Genomic DNA, 20323 nt, shown 5'->3' on the forward strand with positions numbered 1-20323 from the left:
CATCGGGTTGAAAGTGACATTTCCTGGTTGAATCTGAGGTCCAGACTCCTGAACAGTAGCCAGATTATATCCAGGAAAGAAGAGCATGGACTGGAAGCCATGATGAGACAGGAAACCCAGGAAAACATGAACTACTTGATCTCTTAAGTGGAGCAGCACTAACACAGGTCTCCAATGGTGGCATGACAGATAATGACTCTCCGTATCACCATATAAAGTTTTAATCTAGGTGGGCTATGTGCTCTACAAACATAAAAGAAGGCACAGTCCCTGCCCCAAAGAGTTAATATTCACTTTCTTTAGTCTAATACAGCATGGAAATCTCCTTGTGTCTTTAAGACTAGGAAGCACTGGGAATAAAAACCCAGCTCTTCCTGAAAAGGATGGGAAAGGAGCAAAAGGAGGAGGCATGGAGCGGAACTGAATGGAATAGTCCTTCCATACTATATCCAGTATGGTGCAGGGCTCTCAAAATTTCAAGCAAAACAGCTGCCTGCTATTGGATGCTGCAGGTGGAGCCAGAATTGAGAGCAACTGGTCTCTCTTATTGCTCGCAACACCTGTGAAGTTTTACTTATTGTGGATGGCTGGAGAGGCCTTTCTGAGGTGCCTGATGTTTCAAGGACTGCCCTAATGTGAGTAGGCAATGTTATCTGAAGGAAATTTCCTGTAGGAAGACTTAAGAAGACAAGAGTGATCCAGGTGGCTTGTGTCTGAGGTGTCAAAAGATCTAGAATGGACCCTTCTCATCTCAGATTGGCATGGATCTGAGAACTTCCAAGATGAGCCTCTGATACTATCTCAGTTTAAATTGAGACTATCTGTGGAGACCCCCAGATCTGAGCCTCTGCAACTGGGGCAGAAGGAATCAGATGAGATATGGGACTGATTGTACTGGAAAGTACTGGAGAAAACTCCCACTGGTTCAGAGTGGCCAATGGAATTCCATCTCTCTGAGGCCCCAGTCAGGACTGAGGCAACACATAGATATGAGGGAGTTGCTGGAGCTCAGGGTCCAAAGTCACACCTCATCAACCATCAGATTTAGAGAGTCTGGAACTGTAGCAGATTCGGATCCAATTCTCAGTTTCAGGTGCCCACTCAGAGCCAACAGGTGCTCAGATCTGCAGGGTTTATAACACCGTAAGAGGCCCTGGATCTATTCTTAAATGCAGAAAAAAGTGGGAAGCATAGCTGAGAGGCAGAAAGGTGTTGGCTGGCAAGGGGTGAGGAGAGCAGCTGCTCCCTTGCTTCACAAGGGACACTGCTACTGACAGTACAGCAACACTGCTATAGGCACAGAGGTGTTAGCCTTCTATGCACACAGCAAAAACTCTTGTCAGGCCCTCGTCTTCTCCCATCATCATTTCTGCAATTTCCTCTTCTCTGGTCTTCCTAACACCCACGTTGCCTCCCTTCAACCCATTAAAAACACCACTGCTAAAATCCTCTTTCTTGCCCATTATTCTAGCCAAGTCCTCCTCCTTCCTAAAGACCTCCACTCCCTTTTATACCACATCAAATTCAAGCTTCTTGCCCTCACCCTCCAGACCCTTCATAGCTCTCTCTCACCCTTCTTTGTCCAGTCTTTTCCCACTTCCTTTCCACAAAATATATTAGCTACTCTTGACTGCCCATTTAGCCACTTCTCCCACATCTGTCTCTGCACCTTCTGTCACACTGCTCCCTGTCCATAAATGACCTCTGAGAACGAATTCATAAGGTCACCGCCTTCTGTCCTCCAAATACCTCTTCAAAACTCTCTGCTTCCATAATGTCTACAAGACACTACTAATTATGGTTAGGGTGAAGGGCAGCCAAGTATAACAGATGCGTATGTATTCAACAAAAGGAAGTATATAAAATGGTAGATTTTCACAGGTACAAAGGGCATATAGGCACCCACTTCTCATTGGGTGTCTAACTGCTCTTTCTGCCTTTGAAAATCTCTATATGACATATAAAAAAGCTTGCATGTATTTTGATTGCACCCCTCTCCCACACCCTCAGCATGTTGCTTGTCTTCTTAGATTGTAAGATATTCAAGATTGGGTCTTTTATTCCTGTATGTGTGGCACCCAGAATATTATCGGTGCTATTTGAATAAAAATAACAATAAGAGGTGCCCACAGCCCAGGTAACAGTGGGGCAACTAGTGCGTACAGGTCATTTTTGCCACCCCTTGAAGTCTGGCAGCGGAGTAGGCAGAGTGTCAAGCTAGGGCTACTACTGCCTCGTGCTTAGGTCTGTAAAGTATTCTTCGCATATAACGGTTGCTTCATTTGTCTATAAATTTACGGCTGCACCGGTACCTACCTCATCTCTCTATAAAGCATTTTCACTACCCGCAGTATGAAAAGTACAAAAAAGCAAACTCAACTCTACCCTGTTATTTACTCTACGACTGCTTCTGTCACTGCCAAGTTTTCTAGATTTTTACAGCCAGACACCAACTACAAAAAAGTGATTACTGTGTCCTGCTGATGCTCCTGCCCAGCTTCCTAAGCACAAGAAGCAGTTCAGGGCTCTGAGTCATCCCGTCAGCCCCACTCTTCTTCCAGGAAGACATCCCTGTGTCAGCACTTCTTCAGTTAATTGAACAGTCTGCTTGCTTTTGTACTCATGACAACAGCTGATGGGGGAGAACATGGAACTTCAGAAGACTGAGGGTTTTTTTTTTTAACTGCTTTTGATCTGCTCCTTGATCAGTGTCCCTAATCCAAAACTGAGTTGCTGAGGCATAAGAGCTATGATTATTTTAATATATTAGGCCTTGTATGAGACTGGTTAGTAACACTAATCCCTCCCCTAGTTTCTGAAGTGGGACAGGGTTGACCTCAGGCCCTTCCTTCCCTTGCCCCTTTAATTAGCACTTGTCAATATTTGAGACTGAGCTTCATGACAGCTTTATATTTCCTAATGTTGCAGTTAATGTTAGTATATTTAGTGGTCATGAAAATAAGAGACCAATATTACTAGCGAAAGCCATGGATAACATGGTTAGCAGCTTGCAGGCTTCCAAGAAACCTTTGCAAACACATCTTAATCTTAGCCTGTGAACATCCTGTTTTCCAACCTTGGGCCTCTCCTAAAACGACACTGTAAATTACAGTTAATGATGGAATGTTCTAGTGATTTGGAAAACAGTCATTAGGTTGTGCCAGAGACTACTGAGCTCATTCATGACCTGTGTTAGAGTTGACCTTTCCCCTTTAATATTGCACTATGAGCTTGACTCAGTATCCCTTGGGAGTCTATCCATTGGTTTCAAGAGGCATTGGATCAGGCCCTAAGACAGTGTCATTCAGCTTCTGGAACTTAAATTATGTAGTAAAATGTTGAACAATACTGCAGCAAATACACTGTAGCCAACAACAGAACCTGAGTGAACCCTTTTCACCTAAATACCTACTGATAGCTTATGGATAAAAGGATGTCTCAAACTGTAATTAGAAAGTACTGTACTCTATTCAAACCCTCCATTCATGTCTTGTTACCCTCCCCATCAATATTCTAATGATAATGATGGGAGATATGTGCAAGCAACATAGGGAGGCACAAGCCAAAAATCTGAAAGTGTTCAGTTTTTGACTTTCTGTTAAGTCCTTTAGGCCAGAAAATTACTATTTTTAAATAAACACAATTATTTTATTTTTCATTGGTTTATATTATTTATTATAAATCTTTTGTCAAAAAATCTGTGTTACTTAATAATATGGTAATTGATGTGTTTCAGATTTACAGCCTATCAAACTAAAAGGAAATTTCTACTCAGAACAATATTACACTTTTTATCTAGTGTTCTGTGTCCCATGGTGCACACATTCAAAGTGGTAATACAGATTTTTGGTTGTAAAGAGTAAATCATCCTGATGTAAATGACGGAAGACTAAATTAAAAAAAAAATTAAAAAGTCTCTTGCCCATGCCTCCCCACCCTCTATCATTCTCCCAGTTTCCTGCTTCCTCCGCACTTTTTGTCCCTTACCCTTAAGTCTCCTGCCTATTGCATTCTCCCTCCTTATCCTCTATATTATCCTGTCCCTGCAGTCTCATTCCCTTCCCACACACATCCCTCTGTGTCCCTGCCTGCAATTCACATTCTATTGCCCCCGTATTCTCCCTCCCTTGCTACATTTTCTTGGCCCACCTACATTTCTCTGAGCCAGTCTCTCTCATATTCCTCTGTGTCTAGAGTTTCTCTTGCCACAAGACTCCTTCCTAGCTTTCTTTACATTTCCCAAACATCTAGTCTTATTTCCTACCCCTCCAGATTTCCAGGTCCTTTATTATGTGCTGGCTGGATCTCTCTCACACAAAGTGAAGATGCAACTGTCATATTCACTAAGGGCACCCTGATTTCAAGTTAATTAGAAACAACTGGAGATGGCAGCCATTTTCAATAGGGGCAGCTTAATGGCCACCAGAACTGGATGCAGTACTCCAGTTAAGGCTTTATGAGTGCTGAGTAGAGTGGAAGAATTACTTCTTGTGTCTTGCATACAACACTCCTGCTAATACATCCTAGAATGAGGTTTGCTTTTTTTGTAACAATATTACACTGTTGACTCATATTTAGTTTGTAATCTACAATAACCCCCAGATCCTTTGTACAGTACTCCTTCCTAGGCAGTCATTTCCCATTTTGTATTTGAATAATTCCTAAGTGTAGTACTTTGCATTTGTCCTGATTAGATTTCATCCTATTTAATTCATACCATTTCTCCATTTTGTCAAGAACATTTTGAATTTTAATCCAGTCCTCCAAAGCACTTGCAACCCCTCCCAGGTTGGTATCATCCTCACACTTTAAAAGTTTACTTTCTACACCATTAGCCAAATAATTTATGGAGCTTTTGAATAGTACTGGATTCAGGAGAGGTCCCTGTGGGATCTCACTCAATATGCCCTTCCAGCTTGACTGTGAACCATTGATAATTACTCTCAGAGTATGGTTTTGAAACCAGTTGTGCATCCACCTTACAGTAGGTTCATGTAAGCTATATTTCCCTAGTTTGATTATGACAAGGTCATGTGAGACAGTAACAAAAGCCTTACTAAAGTCGAGCTTTATCACATTGACTGATTCTCCCCATCCACAAGGCTTGTTACCCTGTCAAAGGAAAATAGGCTGGTTTGACATGATTTGTCACCTTATTATCTTCCACATGCTTACAAACCGATTGTTTGATTATTTGCTCCATTATCTTACCAGGTACTGAAGTTAAGCTGACTGGCCTGATTCCCTGGGTGGTCATCATTCCCCTTTTTAGAGATAGGTACTATATATTTGCCCTTTCCCAGTCCTCTAGGATCCCTCCCATCCTCCCCAAATTCTCAAGATAATCACTAATGGCTCAGACATATCTTCAGTCAGTTCCTTAAGTTAGGCCCTGCTGACTTCAAGACATCTAACTTGTCTAAGTAATTCTTAACTTGTTCTTTCGCTGCTTTAGCCTCAGATTCTATCCCATTTACATTGATGTTCACTGTGCTAGTTATCCAATCACAGCTTTTTTGGTGAAAACGGAAACAAAAACGGCATTTAACACTTTGGCCATTGCTGCGTTTTCTGTTATTGTCTTTCCTTCCTCATTGAGTAATGGGCATACACTAAGCTTGGTCTTCCTCTTGCTTCTAATACATTTATAAAATGTTTTCTTGTTAGCCTTGATGTCCTTAGCTAGTTTTATCTTGTTTGTGCCTTGGTCTTTCTAATTTTGTCCCTGCATCCCTATGTTGTTTATTTATAGGTCATATTTTGACCTAGTTTCCACTTTTTGTATAACTCTTTTTTGAGTTTCAGATCATTGAAGATCTTTTGGTGAAGCCAGGGTGGTCTCTTGCCATACTTCCTATCTTTCCTGCACCAATACTGAGACTTACAATTATATCACAACAGTTGATCTACAGAGTCTACAGCCATGGTAAGAATAATGCATGAGTCCCTATCTCTGAATGGGAATGTTTCAAAAAGTTTCTTATACAACTTGAACATAGCTGTGAGATTTTACTCTTACCCTTGCAGTGAAGTCCACAGCAGCACTCCGATTTAATAGCAATGTAGCAACATTAATATTTCCATAGTGAGCCGCTATGTGGAGTGGAGTAAAACCACTCTGGGGGAAAAAAAGAAATTTAATTAATATTTTAATGTCTTCTTGTTCCTGCAAAATTTGTCTGACAGCACTGACAAAAACTAGCAAGCAGAATATGCAAGTTAATATTCCATTCTGTCCTGATATTCACTCACTGACAGGTTACATGAAATCATAATACTAAATAAAAGAGGGGAAAAAAATAACAAAATTATTCTACAAGAACAGGACTAGGATAAGACTTTTAGTTATTCTAGATAAACATCAGAAGACATTTGAATTTAAAAAATTATCCTTCTTTTAAGAGGAGAAATTAATTTCTAACCAGAAATATCTACTTGTTATCTGTATTATTTTAGCCTTGCAAGTAAAATTTTTCTTAGTGATTCTTTGCAGAAGTTCAGAAGCAAATCACTTCAAGACACTTGCTAACTAGATTTTATAAATTCAAAGAAACTGCTAATTAAAGCAACATCAAAGACCATTTTAAATTATTAATGTGGCTTTTTTTTCAACGGTTAGTACTATAAAGATCACTCTCCTACTGTGGGCAATCACACTGGGTTATGTTAAGACACCACAAGTTGTCAGCCTAATTAGAAAATGCCTAGCCGATAACATCACTTCAGCAACTTTTTTTTACATATTTATGTAATTTTACTTCCTTTTAAAAAAATGCTAAAACATGCAGCAGTTCAATCAGTCCCCCAAAAGTATGAAACCTTATGGGAACTAGATGCATTTCTAAATTGTTAGCAAGCCTTTTAGCCATGCTAGCTTTCACCGCCTCACTTAGAGAGTTTTGCAGATTTAGTACCACTATAAAATCATTTAATTTGCTGACACCATCAAGGGTAAGTGTCATGCAGAAGCCTAAAGAATCAGTCCTGGATGCACAGGGTTGTCTGCAGCTCTTCACACAGATGATAAACATCTACAGTATTAGAACTTCAGAAACCTTCACTTTACGCAATATGACGCTTATATCGTAATTAGTTCCAAAGAATGCTTACTCTTACTTTTACAACCCTAGTTTTAGCTGCAGAAAGCCCTGGTAACTAAACTACAGTCTTCTCTAGCACATGCTACTTTGTTTAGTCTAAAGCAGGTATCTATCATATAAAAGGCAATGCAGAGCAGAGGAGAAAGAAATGATGCAGCAGCACTAAGTTATGAAAGAGTGATGATGCATATATATATTTATATATACCTCCGTTGTTCTATTCACCAACATCTAGGTTAACACATTGGGAAGCAAAGAGGGGAAAAAATGAATGGTTAGTCGACCACTGGTGACATGGATGCAAAAAGCTTCATGATAGCTGTCTGGCAGGGAAGCTATGGTGAAAGCACAATCGGCACAGAAGGAAGCTAGACTGGATGGAAACTAAATGATCATCTATTTTAAATGTTAATTATTACACTTCTATAAAAGGTTTTAAAGTAATAGGATTACACACAATTTTAATCATATGACTATTTTATTAAATTACATTCTCTACTGCACTCTACCGATACTAGCCATCACTTCAAATACAACCAATCATTTGAATAGTATTTTCCTTGTTTGGTTGGTTTTCTATTTACATGCTGTCTACTCATGATAGTAACCCTGATTTTAAACAGAGGAGAAAAAATACAAATGAAACTGTATTACTTATCATGTGAAATAGACGGGGCACAAGTGTAATTCCTTGAAGCAAACACTTTCTTAAAGGACCTCTTCGCCTGTTATAATCCATGTAGTTAGTACATAGCTTTAGGCATGTCTCAGCCTATTTTTTTTACAACTAACCTTTGACTCCACATCTGCATTATGGTCATTCTGCAGCAACAGAGCAGCAGCCTTTGTGTCATCCTTGCGGGCAGCAATGTGGAGAGCAGGAAGACGGACTTTTCCCTTTGTATCATTTTCAAGCAACAGTGAAACCACCTGGTCATGACCTTGTTGCAAGGCTACTGCCAAAGGTGTGAAACCATCCTGTAAACAAATAATATTGACACTCAAAAGATATTCAAAGACTACCAGAACAAAAAGCAAACTGGTAACATTCATATCAAAAAGAATAAAACTCAAAATCGGAAGTAATGTGTAAGGTGTTATGTGGAGTCCAGTCTACTCAAACTGAGTGTAACAGAGTTACAAGGCCATAAAACTAGAGTAAAGTATTAGTGAATCAGGTCCTAAGAGTTTCAATTAATCTGTGACTTAGGACTGGCTGTATACAAACATAAAAGAAGGAGACGACAAATAAGTGTATGAGGCTTGAAAGAACAACAAGACAAGTTACTAAAAGAACCAACATGGAAGTATAATCAAGAATAAAAACTGAAATTATGTTGAATTATAAATGTTAATTATGTCCTGTAGCAATGTATCTTCCTTCCCTAAAGAGCTGTTTGAAATAATTATATTTTTTCTGAATAAATTAAACTCATCTCTATACACTGCATTAATCTTTGAAATATGCGGAATTTAAAATCCACTGACACTTGCTAAGAATTTAAAGTCGTCTACTATGTAAATTATTTCATTCCAGCTACAAAGTTCATCTGCCCATTCATAAACACTAATTCTTAAGTGACATTTCATCCTTTCATCAACTGTACAGGAGTTATTTTAACACTAGAAGAAATTGTAGACCAAGAAAATGGGGTAAATGGAAGAATTTGAGAGGTGAAAAACAGAATTAAGACAATGGCTTAACAAACTTTACAGTGGGTACCTCTAAGTGCAGAAAGATGAGAATATTAGATGCTCGTGGCTGATTTCGATATTTTCCCAAACAAACAAAACTTTTAGCCAGTAGAGAGAGCACCATCTTGATGCTGACACTCCCAAAACTAAGGGGGCAAAAACTGTTAATCTTCCATGAAAACTTTCCAAAAAAAGATTTAGTTTTTTTGTCTGAATTTTTTAATGAAAATTTGAAAATTTTGCATTTCAACTTTGCTACATTTTGATGGAAAAAACTCTCTCTCTCTCTTTCTCTCATTCCCCCTCTATTAAAAATGTAGGGGAGAGTAAGTCGGGGGTCGGAGGGGGGAGAATGTGTGTATGTAAAAAAGTGAGAAAAAGCGGTGATGGTAGTGGAAACACTTTCTCCTGCTTTTTTTCCCCACTTTAAAAAAAGTTAGTTATTTTGTGTTAAATGAGAAAAAGTGTTAACTTTTTAGAAACAAAAGTAACATTCTTAAGACTAATGCCTAAAAGTTAAATTCTTACTTTCTCTTATTTTTTCACAAAAAGCCACATAAGCCCCACCCCCTTTTACAATAGAAAAAGGGAGAACAGTAAAAAATGAGAGAAAACAGGCATTTCCCCACAATTTTGAAATTAAAATAATTGAAAATACCCCAAATTGTTTTAACACTAAAATTTCTTATTTAATTGTTTTACATTAAATAATTCCACCAAAAATGAATTTTTTTTTCAAAAATTTTATTTGTCAAAACCCAATTTTTTGATGACAAAATTTTTTATTGAAAAAATACACTGGAATAAATGTGGCAATTTCTGGGATCGCATTTCACTGTCATATCAGCAGAATCTGTGATTGTGGACAGCCCAATGAATTAAAAAAAACCCAACAAGTTATTTTGTTTCTGCACACAAATTTAACAAACTAAACATTTCTGAGGTTGAAGAAATTATGCTAGCGATGGAGATTTAAAAAAAAAAATCCTTTCCATCAATCATTTTTTGGATTGGAAAGTACAAGGACCACAATGTCAAAAGGAAGGCAATTTAGAGCATTTCTGACTTGAGCAATACCAGGAGTCTTGAAAAATTTCCAGCTCATTTCAAAACGTAAGAGTTTTGGATATGTTCTAGATAAGGTTTTGAGATCACCCATTAAAATCTGGAGAGCTATTCAAGGTAGAAAGATGGCCCCTCCCACTAAGGTAATGCTCTGTGAATAGCGAGGATATGTGTAATATGAATGGGCAGGAAAGTTAGCTACTTCAGTTCTGGCCCTTCTCAAAGAGAACATTGGTTAGAAAATATAGACAAGATTCATCCTCAGAAGATGGGGCAGCAAGCACACAAGAACATAACATTTGAGATGTACTAAGTGTGAATGGCAATGGCTTGCAGAGGCATTAGGGCAATATGGCTGGGGAGTACAGAAAGTTATATCAGTCCACATTTCTAAACCCCTTGGCAAGGAGGGATGTAACCAGTACAAAACAGAGAGCCCTGTTAATTTTTTAATTTTTTTTTTTTTTTGAGGCAGGAGAAAATGGTTCAGATTGAAGGGAGGAATGAAGGGAAAGGAATGAGAAAAGGAAAAGGGGTAAATGAAGATGAAAAAAATGGTGAGAGGGATTGGCCATGGTGAAATCTCATCATTGTTCTGTGTGTGATGTCAACACCAACCTATTTATATACCTACCTACCTACCTAGATTTCTAGCCTATCACCATGGTAACTAGACCCTTGATGTGATGGCTCATAACTTTTCTTTCTTGTACAGTAAATATTGCCATTTTGAACTTGAGCCACTGTATGAACACATCCATGGGATCTCCCACGGTATCCGAATGGCACATTGTGACGTTTAATGCATATAGCCAATTTTCTAAGCAAACAGTGCAGCTAGAGATTTATTTGAGAACCCCTTTAGATTCATTTCTGTGTAAGTCACATACTAAATATTTTCAGTCAAGTGATGGTATGTTTAGTTGGGCTCCCTGACTCTACAGTGAGGAATTCAGGTACAGCAAAGCAACCTTTGTCTTTACATTATATTTTTCACCCCAGTATCTGTATTATTTGTATTCCTGTGTCTTTTTCCTGTAAGTACAGTGCCCCTGAAAAATAGAGAAGTCCCATGTGGTCAGAGGCAATGTGGAATAAGATGTCAAATGTCTTTTGATGAGAGCATTGATTTCTCAAAATGAGGAGTACCCAATGTTTTCAATAGTCAGCCATGTGAGTAGCCAGTTGATTCACCTGCAAAAAAAAAAAAAAAAAAAAAAAAGCAGGCTCTCTAGCAACAAACTCCTCTGGTCAGGCCTTCCCTGCAGTTTATGGTTCCTTCGATTTCTAGTGGCTTCTAAATGCTAATTTTAAAAAAAGGTCATTAAGAATGTATTTTCCCCTTTCTGCACACAAGGGGAAAGAAGGGTGTGTGTGATTTGAGCAGCTTCCTATAACCTCAGTTTCTGAAGATCTACAAAGGAATGGCCCATCTGTTCTGTATATAAGAAAATTACTTATCTTATAGTAACTGGAGGTTCTTTGAGATGTGTGGCCCCTATCAGCATTCCACTATGGGTACACATGCACTGCATGTGCCCAGAGCTGGAGAATTTTGGTCTCTGTTGGTCTGCACATGCACCAACTGCCTCTCCAGTTCCTTCTCCACTGCAAGTCAGACAAGATCTGAAGCAGAGGAAGAGGAGGGTGGGTAATAGAGTACGGATTGGGACAAAGCATCTAGAAGAAACTCCAGTTACTATAAGATAAGTATGTTTCTCGTCTTCTTCAAGTGCTGGTCTCTATGTGTATTCCACTGTCAGTGACTGGCAAGCAATACTCAAGTAGCAGGAAAGTGTGAGGTCATAGATGGCAGAGTCTAACTAAGGACTGGAATACTTGTGGCACCTAAGAGACTAACCAATTTATTTGAGCATAAGCTTTCGTGAGCTACAGCTCACTTCATCAGATGCTTATGCTCAAATAAATTGGTTAGTCTCTAAGTTGCCACAAGCACACTGTCATAAATATAAAGGGAAGGGTAAACCCCTTTGAAATCCCTCCTGGCCAGGGGAAAGCTCCTCTCACCTGTAAAGGGTTAAGAAGCTAAAGGTAACCTCGCTGGCACCTGACCAAAATGACCAATGAGGAGACAAGATACTTTCAAAAGCTGGGAGGAGGGAGAGAAACAAGGGGTCTGTGTCCCTCTGTATGCTGCTTTTGCCAGGGACAGAACAGGAATGGAGTCTTAGAACTTTTAGTAAGTAATCTAGCTAGGCATGTGTTAGATTATGATTTCTTTAAATGGCTGAGAAAAGAATTGTGCTGAATAGAATAACTATTTCTGTCTATGTATCTTTTTTGTAACTTAAGGTTTTGCCTAGAGGGGTTCTCTATGTTTTTGAATCTAATTACCCTGTAAGATATCTGCCATCCTGATTTTACAGGGGGGATTTCTTTATTTCTATTTACTTCTATTTTTTATTAAAAGTCTTCTTGTAAAAAACTGAATGCTTTTTCATTGTTCTCAGATCCAAGGGTTTGGGTCTGTGGTCACCTATGCAAATTGGTGAGGCTTTTTATCCAACATTTCCCAGGAAAGGGGGGGTGCAAGTGTTGGGAGGATTGTTCATTGTTCTTAAGATCCAAGGGTCTGGGTCTGTAGTCACCTAGGCAAATTGGTGAGGCTTTTTACCAAACCTTGTCCAGGAAGTGGGGTGCAAGGTTTTGGGAAGTATTTTGGGGGGAAAGACGCGTCCAAACAGCTCTTCCCCAGTAACCAGTATTAGTTTGGTGGTGGTAGCGGCCAGTCCAAGGATAACGGGTGTAATATTTTGTACCTTGGGGAAGTTTTGACCTAAGCTGGTAAAGATAAGCTTAGGAGGTTTTTCATGCAGGTCCCCACATCTGTACCCTAGAGTTCAGAGTGGGGGAGGAACCTTGACACACTCCTTTTCTTTTTGCGAATACAGACTAACACGGCTGCTACTCTGAAACCTAACTAAGGACTGCTGTTCCAAAAGATGCATCAGCAGAGGAGTCCTGTACCAAGGCACAGTGTCTAGCAAACATGTGGACCGACCTCCCCGTAGCTCCCTTACGAATATCAAGTAGAGTTGTTGCTTGCATTACTGTGGAATGAGTTCTTACCCCATAAGGAGGGGGAAGACTAGACAGCTGATAGAGCAAAATACAGACTGAGACCTATTTCAAGACTCTTTGAGAGAATATAGCCTGACCCTTTCCGCAATTGTGACAAATATTCTAGGGGATTTCCTGATTGTTTTCGTTCTCTGCAGATAAAAGGCTAAGGTCCACTGAACATTGAGGGAATGAGCCTCCTTTCTTCTGAGGATGCATGAGGTTTTATGAAGAACATAGGTAAGTGGATAGACTGATTCAGAGACTGCTTTGGGGGTGAATTTAGGATCTAAACATAATGAAACCTTGTCCTTATGAAATATCAGGAAGATTCACCATCAATGCCCCAGGCTCACCAACCCTCTTTGCTGAGGTGATAGTTACCAGGAATGTGACCTTCATGGATAGGAGAGACATGGAGCAAGAAGCTAATGGTTCAAAAAGAGGCTTAGTGAGTACTGAGAGAACAAGGTTCAAGTCCCATTGAGAGGTAGGATTTTCTTTAATAGGTAGAAAGGTTGCGATTAGGTCTTTGCACAATCTGCTAGTCAGAGGGTGTGTGAAGATCAAGTAGTCCTGAGAAGGCAGATGATAAGCACTGATTAACTGCCCAGTGAAGGTCTTTGATGCGCCCAGATAGAGAAATGCTTCCACTTGGCTAGGTAACATTTCCTTGTGGAATCCTTCCTACTATTAGAAAGGTTGTTTTGTACAGCTTCACAACATGAGTGCTCTAAGGACAATGCCCATCCAAAAAACAGGCTCTGAGATGAAACAGTCATGGGTTGGGATGCTTGATCTTGTCACTCACCTGAGTCACGGATTGAGAAACACAGGAATAAGTGCCCAAGACAACATGTGTAGTAGGCTTGGAAACCAAAACTGTCTGGGCCAGTTGGGGGCAATGGAAGTAGCTCATGCCCTGTCTTGTGATATCTTGCACAAAACTCGAGACAGGCATGATAGTGGAGGGAAGGCATAGTTCAGATGATTTGACCAGAGAAGGAATAGAGTATTGCACTGTGGTGGTGACCCAGGGCTTCTCTGGAACAGCGTATGTTGCACTTCCCATTTGTTTGGGAGGTGAACAGCTGCTTGATGGGTGTCCCTCAAAAAGCAAACATATTTTTTTTACCACAGAGTCATGAAGCTCCCACTCATGATCAACTGTAAAGCATTTGTTGAGCGAGTCCTCTAGCATATTCTGGTTTCCTGGGAGGTAGACTGCTAACAGGGTAATCTGATAGCCGATGCACCAGTTCCATAGACTGACTGCTTCTGCACACGGGGTTGGATCTCACTCCTCCCTGTTTGTTGATGTAAACGATGGTTGTAAAGTTGTCTGATGTTACGAGGTCATGGTGACCTTGAATGAATGGGAGAAAGATTTTCCAAGTCCTTCAAACTGCTCTTAACTCTAGAACATTAATGTGTATCCTGGGTGGTCAAGATACTTAGGTGCCTTGCACTGTATGGTTGTCCATGTGAGCTCCCCAACACAACAGGGATGCATCAGTAATGATCATCCTGTCTGCACAGAGGCGAGGAAAGGAAAGTCGATGCAAACCTGACAGGGATTCTTCCTCCATGATACCACTTTGGTGGGACAGTCACTATGGTGCTAATGGACTGTCAGTTTGGCTAGTACACAGTTTGAAGCCATGCTTGTAGGAAACAAAGATGGAATCTTGTAGAAAGCATGATGTAAGTGAATGAGGCCATATGGGCTGGGAGAGAGAGAGAGAGAGAGATCTTGACAATCACTCTGGGGTTTGTTATGATCTGGTCTATGATAAGTTCATAGCCTGAAACCTCTCTCTCAGAAAGTAAGCCCTCGTCATGATGGAATTTAAGGCTGCCCCAATGAAGTGCAAAGTCTGTGTAGGGGTGAGAATGGATTTTTTGATGTTTACACTGACCCCCAGAGAACATGAGTTGTAGCATTATCCAAGTTGACGCCTGATAATGCAACCTTGGTGCAACCTGATGACAGGAAGACAATCCTTGAGGTAGGGGAAGATGATGAAACCTTGGCCTCTTGACATAGGCTGCTATGACAGAGAACATCTTGGTAAAGACCCTGGGGGCAACAGCAACGCCAAAAGAGAGTACCCTGTCCTGAACGAGGTCGGAGCCAACAATGAATCTTGGAAAGCATCAGTGAGATAAATTTCCACATGAAAGTAGACATCCTTCATGTTGAGAACTGTAAACCACATCTTTTTCCAGGGATGGAATTATAGATGCCAATGTGACCATACAAAACTTGAATTTGCAAAAACGGTTTTGAGATAGCAGAGGTTCAGAATGGCTCTCCAACCACCTTTCTTTTTGGAGATTAGGAAATTTGTTGAGTAAAACCCTTCTCTTGATACTGAACAGAAACCTGCAGTATTGCTCCCCAATGTAAGAGAGATTGCATTTCTTGTTTGACAATGTTCTCATGAGAGTGGCTGTGTAGAGGAGGTGGGGAAAGGGGTTTTGGAGGGGATATGGATGCAAACTCTATAGCCAGAATGGATGACACTGAGCACTCATTTGTCTGTTGTTACTGCACTCCAGATGTTGATAAAGAATGCTAGATGTTCCCCAAAGGGTGCGTGGGAGTAATGAGCTGTTGCATTCAGTGGTTCGCTGCTTTCAAGCTCCCATCAAAAATAATGTTCAGCTGAGGTCTGGGATTGGCATGAGGAACCTGCTGCAGCCACAACTCCCAGCAAATCACAACTGCAGTAGTCATTGTCCTGGAAGATGCATCAGCCGCATCTACTGCTGATTGGAGAGTGGTCCTGGCAACAATTTTGCCTTCCTCTATGAGAGCCTGGAAACTAGCTCTGTCCTGCTGTGGGAGAGATGGTCAATAAAGTCCACAAATTTATAATAGCTCAGGGACTTGTACTTAGCCAGTAGTGCTTGGTAATTGGCTATCCTGAACCGGAAGACAGGGAAAGAAAAGATGTTCCTTCCCAACAAGTCGAGATGCTTGCCATCTTTTTTAACCAGGGTAGATTGGGGTGTTGCTGCCTAGATCTCTTTGTGGCAGCTTAGACCACCATTCTGCCCTCTTGGTTGGGACATAGTGCCGTTTCCCTGTCTTTTTAGGGGTAGGAGCACAGGTAGCTGGGGTATGCCAGACTATCCCAGTGGGCTCCAGGATGGCTTTGTTAACTGGAGCTCAATTCTACTGGAGTTGGAGTACTGAAGGATGTTCAGGAGCTTGTGTTTAGGATTGTAAATCTCATCAAGAAGAATCTGAAGCTCCCCTGCAATTCTGCGAAGGAGATCCTGGAATTCCTTGTAATCATCAAGGTGGGATGGAGACCTTGGAGTTACTGCCTCATCTGGCAATGAAGACAGCAATCCCATTGGATCTGGTCAAACCGCCAGGTCCGACGTATACTTCTTGTCCTCCTCCTTCTCAGTAGGATCTGGGAACAGTGCCAGTGGTCACCTCAAAGGAGACAAAAGGGGAGACTCCCTAGCAGACCAGACTGACTCTATGGGATAGTACTGGTCCCATGGGCCCCAGCATGGACAATAGTACGGATAATAGGATGGACTGAACAGGGGTTGCAGTGGTCCCAAGGTATGACGTGCTAACAGTTCCAGGGTGGATGAGGTGAAGGTTGGTCCCAAGTTGCCTCAGGTCTTCTGACCAGGAAGGTGAGTCTTGGAGAAGGAAGGCATAATGGTTCATTGGGCAGTTCAGAATTTCCTGATGAGGAGAAAACTGATTCCAGTTCCAACGGCAGTACCGACAAAGGCACTGGAGGGAAATCATAGCCCAAAGATGGAATGGAAAACAAATTCCTTCCAAAAGCCAGCTCCCCTGATGGAGTCAGAACCTCTCTCAAAAGGAAGAGACCTGAAGGAATGGGAGACTCTGGGTCTGGGAGAGTGAAGATGTCCTCAGGAGGAGCATAGGTCCTGGCTCTTCCTGGAGTGAGAGGGGTCTTGTGTGCCCGAACCACCAGAGCTGGTGTAGAGATTCTGAGTCACAGCCATTGAAGACAAAGATGGAACTGTGGGTAACTGATGCTTTTGGGGACAGGTTGTCATTGGTGCCAGCTGGTGCTAGGGTTTGTGCTTGGGAGGTACTGGAACCACCAATACCCCCAGATCACAAACCAGAGGCAGTTGAGCACTAGACTTGTGAGCTTTCTTATCATGCCTCTGAGACTTAAAATGTATTAAGTTCTCTTGGGCTGAGCTAGTGCCTGGTTTAGGAATGGCTAGAAAAGACTTCTTCTAAGTGCATTTGGAGGAAGACAGCTTCAGGCTTATGAGAATGCTCCCTGCTCTCCCAACAAGACCCCACCAAGGAATCTGTGGGGATAGACTGCTTCACTCCTGATTCAGACCTTGTGGCAGGATGCACACTCCTTGCTGAGTCAGACTGGTGTACAGGGCAGAGGCAGGTCCCCCTGCCTGGGTCTGATTTAGGCCTCATGGCCTTTTCCATCAGGTACTTCCTAAGGCAAAGTTCCCACCTTTCCCTGGTACAACTGGGGAACAAACAGCAGATGCTGCACCTTGCTGCAATGTGGGCTTTCTTGAGGCAGTACAAACAGCGTTGGTGGTTGTCACTGATTGAGAAAGATTGCAGGCAGGAAGCACAAATTTTGAAGCCTGGAATCCTGGGCATAGTTCATTACCCAAATTGGGTACAGTGGGTGCGGGTTCTCTCCAGGTTGGGGAAACTAACTAACTGTGTAACAGTAAAACTAACAGATAAAAACTTTAATTATCTAGACTATAAAAACTATTTACAGATATCTAAATATATTTGCCACAGATAAACAAGCTGAACCTTCGGACACTGAACTTGCCAGCCCAGCCTATGCAGCAGTGAGAAGGAACTGAAGAGGGGGTCAGTCCGCCCCACCCTTTATCTCCTCGGTTGGAGGCACAAGGAGAGCCAAGGCGCATTGAGGACCAACAGACACTACTTTCAAAATTCTCTGGCTCTGGACACATGGAGCACATGCGTACCCTCAGTGGAATACACACAGAGACCAGCACTTGAAGAAGAAAAAGTGATTACTGTAATACTGACAAGTAAACTATGATTGAGAATATTACCACGGACATGAATGCATTTCCACCATGTGCCATCTGAAGATGTGACCCACAAACTGCAATTGCAAGTAACTATCTATATGTCATCTGTTCTGGAAGTAGGAGCTACACTTTAACAATAACAACAAAAGTTAAAGAAAACAGTTGTCTCTTTGTCAGTTATTTTAAGATAAAAACAAAACAGTTTAAAGGTTTTATTTTTGATTAACATTTGTTATGTGGTGATAATTTGGTACCAAAGAATATAACAATATAAGTGATAAAAGAAAATAGACATATTAAAACCTTAATAAAAGCAAAGATATACATACACAAGTGCTAGGGCTATATTAATCACTTGTGTAATTCCATTAACTTCTCCTGGGGTGAAATTAGATGGTACTATATAATAAAATTTCCCCCAAATCTATTTGAAACTACACTCGCATGGTAAGGTCAAGAAAGCAAGCAGATACATAACAGCTAGAAAGGAATATGTATGTATAATTTTATAGACATATTTTCAAAATGCTGATTTAGCCTCTTGTGGAAACACATCAGTTTCATTGAACATCTGATGAAACTCTACCTGCAGTCCTGCCAACTTGCTTCCTGAGCTGCTGGGCAGCTCAAGTTTCTAGGTAGACGCCTCTCAAGACAATTTGTTGCCCTAGGCAAGCTTCAGTGTGCAGACCTCCCTGCCCCGCCCCCCCCCCCCCCAAATACCCCAGATAACAGTGGTTATACACTGTTGGGGCACCAGACTTTGCGGGAGGGGTGAGGGCAGGGTGCTACAAGCCTTCTGATGGTTTGTTGGTTATGGTAGAAAGGGGTGGGGGTGGGGGTGGGGGGAAGTGCCAGGATGCAGTGCCACACACCTCAGGCTTGGTACGGCCAACCCTCCATCAAGGGGGGAGTGGGGGGGTGGCCAAGCCAAATTTCAGTGAGTGGCATTGCGACTTGGCGCACAGGATCCATCCACAAAACCAGACCCTGGAAACCCTGGGGGAATCTCAGAACTTTCACACTTCCCACAAAATAAAAATTCCAACTTTTGATCAGCTCTATTTATAGTATGTAAAAGCTTTAACTTCAATGTTTGGGGGTTTTAGTAATCTTATACAAATTTCTGTAAAAAGGAAGTTTGCTAAAATGGAACCTTAATTATAAACTAATTGCTATTAAGTTTTGAAACAATTTCAATCCATTAGAAATTAATTTTGTTTTCTGTAGTGTTGACTTCAGAAGAAAAAAAGTGAAAAGTTTTACTTAAATACAGCATAGACATTAGTACACATTTTAATACATGCTGGTACAATAAACTAGTTTTACATGGAAGCCACTTAACTGTTTTTTACAGTCTTCTAAAACCTAGATTGTTTTTTTAAAACAATTTCCCTCATAAAATTAAAATTTAACAGCAGCAGAGTGTATTATGAAATTATAGAAAGAACAAACATTCAAATTGGCACTCATAGCTAAATTTGAGACATTTGAAAAAAATTGTTTGTAAAGGAGATTTCAGTGAATTGTATTTAAAGTATATGAATATTTCTGGTACTGCTATGACTATGAATATTTTACACTTTCAGGTACTCATAATGAGGTGAGTATTATCTCCCTTTTAGTGACAGAAAAAAGGACACCGAAAGGTTAGGAACTTGCTCATGGTTAAGCAAGTCAGATAGAGAACTCTTGTTGCCTGATCCCCAACCCTCTGCTCTAATAATTTGTCCACTACCTATGATTACAATGATCAATCTATTAAAAATGCTTTATTCAATGTCATTATTATAGTGTGATTATTTATATTTATTGTTAAAGACTAAGGCACAGATTTTTAAAGATAGTTAGGTGTTGCTGCACCCAGCATTGCAACACCTAAATACATTTAAAAATCTGGGCCTTAACTACTATAAATGATTAAAAACAATGAAAAAGTCAATAGCTCAAAATTCATTAATAAGATTCCTAGAGGGAGCATTTTATTAGTTTGTAATTCTCTCTGTGAAGGACTGATGCAAAACTCCATTTGTAAAAGCTGGTGAGAAAATCCTTTGAAGTACATTAAACTTTATTTATATGAAGCAAAACTTGATATTTTACCTCGGTAGCAAGGCTCTGACTTGCACCATTGTCAAGAAGAAACTTAACAACTTCCAGGTGATTTTCTTGGGCTGCCATATACAATGGCGTGAAACCATTCTGAAATAGAAAAACATATTGTATAAATATTGTCTGTAGTGTGCTAAAACAATAGAGTTTATTACATACCATTCATAATCCACGCCTTCCACAAATATGCCTTGAATACCAAAGATCTG

At 40.6% G+C, this 20323-nt stretch overlaps 1 protein-coding gene across 16 annotated transcripts in view; it reads right to left on the minus strand.

Moving 5' to 3' along the window:
- The window catches only part of ANK3 (ankyrin 3), a 558892-nt gene that overhangs the window by 186256 nt on the left and 352313 nt on the right, over positions 1 to 20323 (minus strand). For 10 of the 16 annotated variants that reach the window (XM_075130811.1, XM_048856231.2, XM_075130812.1 and 7 more), the window contains 4 exons: positions 20106 to 20204; positions 7893 to 8078; positions 7308 to 7331; positions 6020 to 6118 (listed from right to left, as the gene is read on the minus strand). In XM_075130811.1, coding sequence (XP_074986912.1) covers positions 6020 to 6118; positions 7308 to 7331; positions 7893 to 8078; positions 20106 to 20204 — 408 coding nt within the window. The remainder of the gene's footprint in view (positions 1 to 6019; positions 6119 to 7307; positions 7332 to 7892; positions 8079 to 20105; positions 20205 to 20323) is intronic. The other 6 variants (XM_048856230.2, XM_048856229.2, XM_048856233.2 and 3 more) reach the window with 1 other exon arrangement.

Source organism: Caretta caretta, chromosome 7, assembly GCF_965140235.1.
Source record: "Caretta caretta isolate rCarCar2 chromosome 7, rCarCar1.hap1, whole genome shotgun sequence".
Taxonomy (NCBI): domain Eukaryota; kingdom Metazoa; phylum Chordata; order Testudines; family Cheloniidae; genus Caretta; species Caretta caretta.